We start from the raw sequence: 12,737 nt of genomic DNA, 5'->3' as shown, positions 1-12,737 counted from the left end.
ACATAAGTGCCACCTTTATTGCCAATAGTTTAGGTCAGTGATTCTGTAAATATATAGTTGGCCCTTGAACAATGTGGGGGTGGGGGTGGGGGCTGGGGTAGGGCTACCAACCTCTCATGTAGTCAGAATTCATGCACAGCTTTTGACTCCCTCAAACTCAATTACTATTGTGCCTCAGTATCTGCAGGGGATTGGTTCCAGGATCCTAGCCCCTTCCCCATAGACACCCAAGATCTGCAGATGCTCAAGTCTATTATATAAAACTAGAGGCCCGGTGCACAAAAATTTGTGCACTCGGGGGAGAGAGGGGGTCCCTCAGCCCATCCTGTGCCCTCTCGCAGTCTGGGACCCCTCAGGAGATAATGACCTGCTGGCTTAGGCCTGCTCCCGGGTGGCAGAGGGCAGGCCCAATCCCTAGGTGCAGCCCCTGGTCGGGCTCAGAGCAGGGTCGATTGGGGAGTTGGGGCGCTGTCCCCTGTCATGCACAGAGCAGGGCCGATCAGGGGGTTGGGGCGTTGCCCTCTGTCATGCACAGAGCAGGGCCCATCAGGGGGTTGAGGAGCTCCCCCCTGTCACGCACAGAGCAGGGCCGATCAGGGGGTTGAGGAGCTCCCCCCTGTCACTCACAGAGTAGGGCCGATAGGGGAGTTGGGGCACCACCCCCTGTCACACACAGAGCAGGGTGGATCAGAGGGTTGGGGCGCTGCCCTCTATTACCCACAGAGCTGGGCCGATCAGGGGGTTGGGGCGCCGCCACTGTCACACTCAGGGCAGGGCCGATGGGGAGGTTATGGCTCTACCCCGTCACACACAGAGCAGGGCCCGTGGGGGGGGGGAGTTGGGGCGCCCCCACTGTCACACTCAGGGCAGGGCCGATCAGGGGGTTAGGGTGCTGCACCCTGTCACACACAGAGCCGCAGGGCAATCAGAGGGTTGGGGAGCTCCCCCCTATCAGGCACAGAGCAGGGCTGATCAGGGGGTTGGGGCACCTTCCCCTGTCATGAACAGAGCAGGGCGGATAGGGAGGTTGTGGCCCCACCCCCTGTCACACACAGAGCCACAGGGCGATCAGGGGGTTTGGGCGCTGACCCCTGTCACGCTGATCCCGGTGCCAGGAGGCCTCGCGGCTCCGCTGATCCCGGTGCTGGGAGGCATATTACCCTTTTACTATATAGAATAGAGGCCTGGTGCACGGGTGGGGGCCGGCTGGTTTGCCCTGAAGGGTGTCCTGGATCAGGGTGGGGGTCCCCACTGGGGTGCCTGGCCAGTCTGGCTGAGGGCTGAGGGCTGTTTTCAGGCTGGCGGGTGACTGAAGCTCCCAACCGCTCCTTTTTTTCTTTTTCTTTTTTAATTCTGGGCCAGCTTTAGCTCTGAGGCCTCGGCTGCTGAAAGCAGGTTTCTGGCCTGTGTTTACCTTCTGTACTTGATACAATGTTGCGGTCCGGCTGGCTGAAGCCCGGCTGACTAAAGCAGGTTTCTGGGGTTTTGTTTAGCTTCTATATTTGCCACATAGTTGCTTAGAGTTGCAGCTGAGAGGCCGGCAAGTCAGGCGGGGAATGTTGGAGTTCGCCGTCACTGGAGCAAGCAAGCCTCCCTGTTCGCTTCAGTGCATGGCTGCTGGCCGCCATCTTGGCTGGCAGTTAATTTGCATATCGCCCTGATTAGCCAATGGGAAGGGTAGCGGATGTACAGCTAATTACCATGTTTCTCTTTTATTAGATAGGATGTGTAAAACAATGCACACAGTCAGCCCTCCCATCTGCAGATTCCCAAGCACAGATAGAAAATGTTGTGTTTGATCTGTGGTTGGTTGAATCTGAGGATGCAAAACCCAGAGAAATGGAAGGTTGACTGTATATTTTTTGGGGAAAAAAAATCCAGGTATAAGCGGACCTGTGTGGTTCAAACGCATGTTGTTCGAGGGTCAACTATTTAACATGAGCAGGATCAGTAAGGGTTAAGAGCTCAGGTCTGGATTAGACAGACCTGTGTTTTGCCACCTGTAAGCAGTGTGACTTGGGCACATTGTTCAACTTCTCTCTGCCTTATTTTCCTCATCCCTAAAACAGGGTCTTGGTAATTAAGTCCCTTCTTCAGACATTTGTTGAGAATGAAATGATGTCGTATATGTAAAGATCTTAGTTCAATGCTGACACAGTAAATAATATGTCTAAGTGGTTATTATTCTTTGCCTCATGAGGACAAGGTTTGTGTTAAATTCTCTGCAGCAATTGTGTCTCCTTACCACCCCTTCCCCCATCAACAACAACAACAAAATCTTGGCAAAGGCAGTGTAGCAAAGAGATGATGTGAAAGATGGAAAGAGCCACACTGGCAGGGAGATGGGGTGATAAGGAGGGGTGGTCAGGGGTGGCAGATGACACACATAAGCAACAGGAAGCTAAGAGGGAACCAGCGAGAGCTTGTTCTGTGTTCCACTCTCCAGCATCAAGGTCAGCCCTGCCCAAGCCGTTCAATTCGACTGGAGACGAGATGGGGGTCAACCAGTCCGTGGGCTTTCCGCCTGTCACAGGACCCCACCTGGTGGGCTGCGGGGATGTGATGGAGGGCCAGGGTCCCCAGGTAAGTGTCTGCAGCTCCATCCCGGGGCACCTGCACTGCTTCTGCCTGAGTGTGACTTATCCATAGCCAGGCTGATGGGGAGGAAACTGAGCTAGAGCTGGTCTGGACCCGGTTATAGAGCCCCCAGGTCTGTCCTCCCGGCATTTTTCTTACTCCTTTTAATGAGGCACCTCTCAGAGATGGTGGGTTCTTTGCCCAGCTAGGAAGCAAGGGGGCTCTGGCTTCAATGGCAGCTTTCAGATCCTTCTCCCCGTCTTGAGAGCAGATGCCTAATCCTGGAAAGGTTTCTGATCTCCTACTAATCGGAGTGCCTGACAGGAGAGCAGTGGACCATTTGCCATTGGCCTGTGACTCCCAACCTGGATGGGAAGACAGTCTCCTTTTCCTCCTCTCCTGCCTTCATTTATTTTCCCCTGCTGCTTCGGTTCCAGACTTTTCCTCCAAGAGCTCCTAGGTCCTTCTCTGCTGGCCTAGGACTCCCCTCTCTTGTGAGAGGCACACACTTCCTGGTGACCTCTCACTGCTGTGTAAGAGGAGTGCTGCTGCTTCCCGAGGGCCCGCCTGGAGGCGACCCAGCAATGCCACCCCATCCAGCATGGGGCTAATTTCTCACCCCAGGGTTCCTCCAGGCCTGGGCTCAGGGCCAGATTTAAATCTTTCCATGTCCCAAGCACTGAAAACATTTTGGTGCCCCCAGATGTAATTCAAAATACAGTTGGCTATTTGAAATAACATAAGCCTTATGTGTATTCTAAAAATAAAATTGCTTCTTTCTGGATTTTCTGAATGCAGAATTCAGGTATGTGAATTGAAGCTCAAGTTTTCCCATTTTGGTGCTTTGCTCTTGCCCCAGACACCTGCTGAGTGGGTTTGTTGGGAAATCTAGCAGTGCTTGGGCCTCTAGCTGTGAGCAGCTGCTCTCTTCTTCCCTGCAGGGGAGCTTCTTCCGACTCTTCTACCCCTGCCAGGAGTCAGAGGAGACCATGGAGCAGCCCCTGTGGATTCCCCGCTACGAGTACTGCGCTGGCCTGGCCGATTACCTGCAGTTTAATAAGCGCTGGGGGGGTTTGCTCTTCAACATGGCTGTGGGTAAGAGTTGGCCTCACCCCTCGATGCTTTCCCAGGTTCTTGGTTATGTTCCTAGGAAATCACCAGGTAGACACAGTACCTTCCAGCTTGCTTCGTCCAGCACTTTTGTAGCGGGACATCCATTAGCCAGCATGGTGTGGAGAGCTGGAGGAGGATTATATAATAAGAGCTTTTATTATAGAGTTAGGTTGTCCTGGATTCGAGTCCAGACGTTATCATTTACTAGCTGTAGGGCTTGGGCAGGTTATGTAACCTGCCTGAATACCTGCCTTTGCAGGTTCTAGTCTGGGGTGTATGTAAAGCCTCTAGTGCAGGGCCTGGGACAGAATGTGTTCCATAAATGGTGGCTATTACTCACTTACTTGGCATGTAATTCCCACCCTGCCAGCTGTGTAGATCAGAGAAACATGCCTAACTGCCAGAGAGCGTACTGGCTCCCGCAGTTCCCCCTCCAGCTCTCTCCTCTTCTTGGGAGGGTCACGTTGAATCATCCACTTCCCCCAGTGACCCCACCATGAGGAACTCTACCCACTGTCTTGGCATCTCATTTGGATTTATCTTCCTATTTCCTATTGTGTTCATGCTATCCAGGGAACACAGAAAAGGTGATTGGTTACCCTGGGCTACTCAGGGGTACATGACAGTCCTCCAGAAAGGAGGGACATGTGCTCCCACACATGCCTATGCCCAGGCTGCCCTTGGGATGACAGCTTTGGGGCAGCCAGAGATTCTATAGCCCGTGTCTCTGCTAGGATCTTGTCGCCTGCCTGTTAGCTGGAATGGCCCCTTTAAGACAAAGGACTCTGGATACCCTTTGATCATCTTCTCCCATGGCCTGGGAGCCTTCAGGTAAGAGCTCTTTTCCCTTAGACCTTGTCATGTTCCTTGCCTGGTGACAGCTGTTGAGACTTATTCTCAAAGGGCAGCGAAACAGATATTTCCATCTGCCTGCTGTCTTACCTGCCATCTGCCTCATTCCCCGGCCTGGGGTCTACCTTCTCTCGAAGGCCTTTCCCAGGCTCCTTTCACCTGGTGGAGCCTTTCAGCGGGCTTCACACCCTTCGCCTCTCATGTTCCAGCATTTATATAAGTTAATACTTCTGGTTTTCTTCCAACATAACAGCCCAGAAATGTTGAAGGAGTTTGAGCTTTATAGTCAGATAGTCATTTATTCCACATATGTTGAAGGATGACTGCACTGAATGAGAGAGGCTCACTTCCTGCCCTCGGGGAGCTCTCAGCCTCCCCTTCAAGTCGCAGCCAAACCAGCTGTGCTCTGTGTGAGCTGTAGAACTCTGAGCCTAGGTTTCTTCACCTGTCAAATGGGGACAGACGCTGCTCCCATAAGCGGTCTGTGCGGATTCAGTTGGACTGACCAGTAGGAGCACACACACAGTTCTCTTCGTTTCTAGCTGGAGGAACATGAGCAGGTGAACTGTAGGGTCCCTGTCACCAGACTTCAGAGACTCTTTAGTGTTTATAAGCTCCATGAAGACAGAGACCATGCCTGTCTTCTCTCTCTCCCAGGGCCTAGGGCAGTACCTGGACAGTAGTTGTTTCCCAGAAAAATATTTATTGAATGAATACAACGGCTATGTTTTTCTAGGTTCTCATTCATTCAGAAAATATCTGTTGAGCACCTGCTCTGTGCTAGCCTCTTGGCCTGAAAGGAAGGTGAGACATACAGAATAAAAAGGAATTCGCATTCACTAGAGGAGCCTGAATACGGACTCACATGACTATAGCCTATGGCAAGAAGTGGAGAGTTGATGTGAGATGAGAGTAGAAGACAAGTAGATGGTTTTCCATATTGCTTTCTTAGTCAATAAATTGGGTATCTGCTGTGTGCCAGGACCTATGCTGGGATTGGGTACTCAGTAGTGAATAAGATAGAGCACCTTCCCTCAGAAAGATAGTCTAGTGGGGAAAGAAGCGAAGAAACATTCTCTCCCACATTCACAGGTATTTCATATAGTCAGCAGGCAAGCACATGACTTTGAAGAGTGATCTTGGTCTCAATCTGCATTGAGTCTTCACACCTCAGTAGACCTGTGAGCCCATTATAAATAAATGCTCTTCATTAACCAGAGCAAAATTCCAAGAAAAGGGAGGAAAGGAAGAGACATGATTTCCTTTCGTAGTTTCTGTGGTTGATTCAGGCTCTGAAACCCTTCCCACACTCCATAGACTCATGGTTTCCCATCCCAGGGCAGGGTATGTGCTTTAAACACTGAACATTTGCAATGTGCCATTGTCTCATTTGGGGCAGGCCGGGGAGGGTGCATATTTTACAGAAGAGCAGACAGGCTCCGGAAGGTATACGTGCCCAAGGTTACAGTTTGAACGAGAAAGGGATCAGAAATCTCTCCGGCTCTTATGCTCATTGCCTCCCAAAAGAAAAAGAAACTTAAGAAACTGACCTCCCTGAATCAGTTGGGATATGGGGAAGTTGTATTTAACAGAAAACCACCATATCCTAACTGATAATAGTGACCTAAACGACATTGATTTCTTTTGCAGATAAAAGGAAGCTAGAAGTTGACGGCTGATATGGTAGTTCTATGCAGTTATTAGAGAAGCAGGCTTCTTTAATCGTCTTACTCTGCCATGGTGGCTTCCATTTCTGAAGATATCTCATGACCCAGGGTGGCTGGTTTAGCTCTAGACATTACATCCATATTTCAGGCAATAGGAAGGGAGCACTCTTCTTTTTGAGATTTCCTGAAGTATAACACAGCTGCTTGCCTCCCATTGACTAGAGCTGCTGTGTCCACTATAATAGCTTCTAGCCACATATGGCTACTGAACATTTGAGATATGGCTGGCCCAAAATGAGCTGTGCTATACATATGAAATACACACTGACTTTCAAAGATTTCATATTTTTAAAAAGTAGTAAAACACCACATTATTTTAAAAAAATATTTGTATTGATTTCAGAGAGGAAAGGAGAGCGGGACAGAGTGATAGAAACATCAGTGATGAGAGAGAATCATTGACTGGCTGCCTCCTGCATGCCCCCTACTGGGGATTGAGCCCACAACCCGGGCATGTGCCCTTGACCAGAATTGAACCCGGGACCTTTCAGTCCGCAGGCTGATGCTCTATCCATTGAGCCAAACTGGCTAGGGCTTTAAATTTTGATTATATGTTGAAGTGATCATGTTTGGCTATATTGGGTTACATATATTATTAAAATTCTACCTGTTTCTTTTTACTTTTAAAATTTTTAAGTTACTCAGTGTATTATATTTCTTTTTGTTTAAAAAAATTTTTTTTATTGATTTTAGAGAGGAAAGGAGAGGGAGAGATAGAAACATCAATGATGAGAGAGAGAATCATTGATTGGCTGCCTCCTGCCCGCCCTACGCCTGAGATCCAGCGGATAACCTGGGCAGATGGCCTGACCAGAAAGGGAATCAAACCGTGACCTCCTGGTTCATAGGTCGACACTCAACCACTGAGCCACGCCACCTGGGCTAGTATTATATTTCTTTTGCTGGACTAGAATTTAATCACATACAAACCTGGTTGTAGAGGAGGCTGGTAAATGTCATATTTTGATGGCATGACAGTGTCTTTAGCTGAACATTAGAATTTATCAAGGAGGAAGAAGGTGTTTGGAGTGGGCAGTTAGCAGTGTCTGCTTTATTCTTTTTTTCTGTAAAGCTGGAGGACAGACAAAAATTCCACGTGCTAAATCACAGATGCAGATTTGCATATTAAAGAAATAGCCAGAGTCCTTGTCCTCAAGGTGCTTATGAACTAATTTGGGAGACATACAATATAACAATAAAAATGCAATTGTTGCCGAAACCGGTTTGGCTCAGTGGATAGAGCGTCAGCCTGCGGACTGAAGGGTCCCGGGTTCAATTCCGGTCAAGGGCATGTACCTGGGTTGTGGGCACATCCCCAGTAGGAGATGTGTAGGAGGCAGCTGATCGATGTTTCTCTCTCATTGATGTTTCTGACTCTCTATCTCTCTCCCTTCCTCTCTGTAAAAAATCAATAAAATATATTTTTTAAAAAATGCAATTCTTGAAGTAGCCAAACTGTATTGGGGATGGTGTGGGATGGTGTGTGTGTGTGTATATAGGGTCGGAAAACACCATGGATTGATTTGCACGTGCTTCCTAGCAGAGGACTTTGGGGGCTGTGGTGAGAGCAGGGATATTCTGGCTGGAGAGAGCACCGTGAAAAGGGCTGCTACAAATGGAACTTCCTTCAGTCTTTTGAGATGGTCACTAGCAGAGAATAGTTAGAATGGGGGCTAAGGGTGGGCCATTTTTCTGATCACTTTTCTTTTCCTTCCTGAATCTCTAGGACACTATATTCAGCCTTCTGCATGGAGCTGGCCTCCCATGGCTTTGTGGTGGCTGTGCCAGAGCACAGGTGAGCAATGGCAGTCACAGTGCACTATCGTGGATTGGGTGCCTGCAGTGGGCTAGGATATAGGTTAGTCCCCTAATCCTCACAACTGCTATGCAAGTATCAGATCCATTTTAAAGGTGAGGAAACTAAGGTTCAAAAATGTTAAATAGCCTGGCCAGTGTGGCTCAGTGGTTGAGCATTTACCTATGAACCAGGAGGTTGCAGTTCAATTCCCAGTCAGAGCACATGTCCCGGTTGTGGGCTTGATCCTCAATGGAGGGTGTGCAGGTAGCAGCCGATCAATGATTCTCTTTCATCATTGATGTTTCTGTCTCTCCCTCTCCCTTCCTCTCTGAAATCAATTTTAAAAATACACTTAAATTAGTGGTAGTAAAGCTTTAAAAAAAAGAAAAGATGTTAAATGATTTGTTGAAAGTGACACAGCTGAGTTAGGGTTCAAACTCAAAATCCATGTTTTTTCTACTCTCCTATGCATGCCCTTAGATTTTTCCCCTAGCAGCTGAAGGAAGGGTGATCCAGAGAGTCTTGGGTGAAAAGGAGGATTTGGTAAAGGGGAGAAATAAGCTCAAGAGTGTCTTCGTGTTTCTTTCTGGTGACATGTGTACTTCAGGGATGGGTCAGCTGCCACCACCTGTATCTGCAAGCAGGTCCCAGAAGAGAAGCAGCCCTCGAATGAGTTGCTGGAGGAGGAATGGATTCCCTACCGTCCAATTAAGGAAGGGGAGAAGGAATTTTGTGTTCGGAATTGCCAGGTAGGCTTGTGCCAATTAGGGAAGAAGAATTAATAATTCACCAAGAAGACTTATCCAAATTTCTCTTGAAATCTCAGGTGTAGTGAGTCTGAGCTTGCCACATCAATAGGAGAAATGGGGTATTAATCAAGACTGTTGATAATTGCAAGTGACAGAAACCCAACTTATGCTTTCTGGGCAAAAAGGAGAATAGATAAGCTTATGTAAGTGGACATATACGATGGGCAAGACCACTGGAACCAGCCTCAAATACCATCAGGACTTGTCTTTCATTCTCATCCCTGTGTCCTCTGCTGGTTGGTCTCATCTGCAAACTGACTGACTTTATGAAGTTAGAGCCACAGTTTTGACAGCTCTGAGCTTGCATATGTTTGACCTCGCCATCTGAGAGAATGGGACTATTTGAGGTTGCTCCCTCAGTCCCTACCCCTGCCCGAAGCTTCAGTAGGAAAAATCCTGGAGAGAGACTCCTAGGCTGGGAGAAGTACCAAAGTAGGAAGTTCCCATCAGAAAAACATTGTTAGATTTTTTTTTTTTTGCAGGGTGGGGGGCAATCCTCAAAGGCAGGGTTAACAGAAGTGGAGCTGGTAAGTGGTAGGCAGACAAAAACAGTAGATGTGGGCAATAAATGACAAGTAGAATCCAGTACTGGATTGATAATAACAGCACCCTTATGTCCTTTTGTTTTCAAAGCACTTTCATATACATGTCTTATTTGGTCCTCCTGACAACCCCAAGGGTATGTAGATAGAGGGTGAAAAGCAGGTCCGACTCTATTGAACCATTAGGTCAGGGTTGGGAACCTTTTTTCTGCCATGGGCCATTTGGGTATTTGTAACATCATTCACAGGCCATAAATTAGCCTGCTGTATTTGGTCAAACATTTAATTAACTCACCCCTAAGGCCTTGGCAGGGCCAGACCAAATGATTTCTCAGGCCTTATGTGGCCAGGGGCCAGACATTTCCCACCCCTGCATTAGGTGATGCTATGTGAGCTGCTAAGAAGGAGCTGAGCCTTTCTCATCATGTGGGGCCCACAGGGCTTACTGAGACAAGGGCGAGCAAACTCTCCCTGCATTCTTCCTTGGCTCTGCAGGGGAGTGAGTTTCTTGCTAGATGGTTTGTGCAGTGTTCCCAGCTCCCACTGGGACTGTCTCTGTTGCAGGTGTATCAGCGGGTAGATGAGTGTACTCGAGTGTTGAAGATCCTGCAAAAGGTCACTGCTGGGCAGACTGTCCTCAACATCTTGCCTGGTGGGTTGGATCTGATGACCTTGAAGGTAGGACAGTAACTGGTATGACCTGAGCTCATGTATTCATCAGGACTTTCTTGGTTACACGTAATAGGAACTTACCTAACTTACCAGCTTAAACCAAAAGAGAATTTACTGGCTCGAATAACTACGAAGACCAAAGGTAGACTGGCTTTGAGCCATGTAGTTAGATCTAGTGTCTCAAACGTGACCATCAAAGTTCTGTCACTCCTTCCTTCTGTCTCAGTTCCACTCCGTGTATGTGGGCTTCATTAGGCAAGAAAGGTAGTTGCTGGTAGCCCAAGCTTGCATTTCAGCTCAGCTCCAGATTTGAAAGGAAAAGAGACTCTGTTAGCTTCCACTAATCTGGGGAAGGCTGTGGCCCTTCTGGAGTCACATGCCCCTCTGGGCCAATCACTGTGCCAGAGGGATAGGATAATCTGATTGGCCTGCCTAGGTTACACACCCACTCTGACAGCCCCACAGGGCCACGTGGATGAGGGAGAGATGGTCCCTTCCCCAAAGGAAGGGCTGTCTGGCAGCAGCAAGTCCCGTGTTCCCTGTAGGCTAACTCCTTTCTTTGAGGGAACCCCCAGAATCCCCAAGAGGATAGAAACTGCCCTGGCTGTTTGGTGCCTATTAGATACATTTTTCTCCCCCACCCAGTTCTTTTTCTCCCTAATTTCAAAAGTAGCTCAAGCACTAGAGAACTAAGAAATCACACAAAAGCATAAAGAAAAAAGAAACAGAATTTTTTTTGACATTTTGATGTTTGTCCTTTCAGTTCTTTTAATGCATTACACGCACACACACACACACATTTGTATATATATCCTATATAATAAAAGACTAATATGCAAATCGACCAAATGGCAAAACGACTGGTTGCTATGATGTGCACTGACCACCAGGGGGCAGACTATCAACACAGGAGCTGCCCACTGGTGGTCAGTGTGCTCCCACAGGGGGAGCGCTGCTCAGCCAGAAGCTGGGCTCATAGCTGGTGAGCCCAGCAGCAATGGTGGGAGCCTCTCCTGCCTCTGTGCAGCACTAAGGACCCCTCAGGGGATGTCCACCATGGGAGCGGCCTAAGCCACCAGGCAGATATCCCCTGAGGGGTCCTGGACTGTGAGAGGGCGCAGGCCGGGCTGAGGGACTCTCCCGCCCCCCAGTGCACAAATGTTGTGCATTGGGCCTCTAGGATAGATAGATAGATATATATATATCTACACTAATAAAAGAGAAACATGGTAATTAGCGTACGACCGCTACCCTTTTCATTGGCTAATCAGTGAGTATATGCAAATTAACTGTCAGCCAAGATGGCGGCTGGCAGCCAGGCAGCTGGAAGCGAACATGAGGCTTGCTTGCTGCAGTGAAGGAGGACTCCAACGTTCCCCGCCTGCGCTGCTGGCCTCTGAGCTGCAACTCTGAGAAACTTTGTAACAAATATAGAAGCTAAACAAAACCCCAGGATCTCAGAGCTGGAGTTATACATTGTTTTGATTATAGAATGGCAAACAAACCAGCGGAAACCTCAGAGCTAGAGCCAGAGCTAAAGCTGGCCCAGAATAAAATAAAAAAAAGAGAAAAAAAAAGGAGTGGTTGGGAGCTTCAGTCAACAACCACCAGCCTGAAAGCAGCCCTCAGTCCCTCACCCAGACTGGCCAGGCACCCCAGTAGGGACCCCCACCCTGAAGGGTGTGTGACCAGCTGCAAACAGCCATCATCCCCTCATCCAGGCTGGCCAGGCACCCCAGTGGGGACCCCCACCCTGATCCAGGACACCCTTCAGGGCAAACCAGCCGGCCCCCAGGCCTCTATCCTATATAGTAAAAGGGTAATATGCCTCCAAGCACCGGAATCAGCGTGACAGGGGGAAGCACCCAAACCCCCTGATCGCCCTGCGGCTCTGTGTGTGACAGGGTGCGGTGTCCCAACCCCCTGATCGGCCCTGCTCTGTGACAGGGTGCCGCGCCCCAACCTCCCCCCTCCCCCCACAGGCCCTGCTCTGTGTGTGACAGGGGGCGGTGCCCTAACTCCCCTATCGGCCCTACTCTGTGAGTGACGGGGGGAGCTCCTCAACCCCCTAATCGGCCCTGCTCTGTGCATGACAGGGGGAAGCTCCCCAACCCCCTGATGGGCCCTGATCTGTGCATGACAGGGGGCAGCGCCCAACCCCCTGATTGGCCCTGCTTTGTGCGTGACAGGGTACGGAGCCCCAACCCCCCTGATGGGCCCTGCTCTGTGTGTGACGGGGTGGCACCGCAACTTCCCCATCGACCCTGCCTTGAGTGTGACAGGGGGCGGTGCCCCAGCCTTCCAATCGGCCCTACCCTGAGCGTGACTGAGGGTGGCATTGCAACCTCCCAATCCGCCCTGCCCTGTGCATGACAGGGGGCGGCGCCTCAACTCCCCAATCAGCCCTGCTCTGAGCCCGACCAGGGGCTGCACCTAGGGATTGGGCCTGCCCTCTGCCACCCGGGAGCAGGCCTAAGCCAGCAAGTCGTTATCTCCCGAGGGGTCCCAGACTGCGAGAGGGCACAGGCCGGGTTGAGGGACCCCCCCTTCCCCCTGAGTGCACAAATTTTTGTGCACCGGGCCTCTAGTATGTGTATATATATATATATATATATATATATATATATATACATAAATCTAATGTTAT

At 49.6% G+C, this 12,737-nt stretch overlaps 1 protein-coding gene across 1 annotated transcript in view; it reads left to right on the top strand.

Moving 5' to 3' along the window:
- PAFAH2 (platelet activating factor acetylhydrolase 2) overlaps positions 1-12,737 on the top strand; it is a 33,421-nt gene that overhangs the window by 6,646 nt on the left and 14,038 nt on the right. The window contains exons 2-7 of the mRNA XM_070404409.1: positions 2,447-2,583; positions 3,519-3,672; positions 4,425-4,521; positions 7,996-8,064; positions 8,675-8,816; positions 9,983-10,096. Coding sequence (XP_070260510.1) covers positions 2,494-2,583; positions 3,519-3,672; positions 4,425-4,521; positions 7,996-8,064; positions 8,675-8,816; positions 9,983-10,096 — 666 coding nt within the window. The 5' untranslated portion in view covers positions 2,447-2,493. The remainder of the gene's footprint in view (positions 1-2,446; positions 2,584-3,518; positions 3,673-4,424; positions 4,522-7,995; positions 8,065-8,674; positions 8,817-9,982; positions 10,097-12,737) is intronic.

This window comes from Myotis yumanensis, unplaced genomic scaffold, assembly GCF_028538775.1.
Source record: "Myotis yumanensis isolate MYYU_CA2020_CCGP unplaced genomic scaffold, mMyoYum1.0.hap1 SCAF_2, whole genome shotgun sequence".
Taxonomy (NCBI): Eukaryota; Metazoa; Chordata; class Mammalia; order Chiroptera; family Vespertilionidae; genus Myotis; species Myotis yumanensis.
The sequence above is the reverse complement of the archived record's forward strand: the minus strand, read 5'-3'. Positions and strand labels throughout refer to the sequence as shown.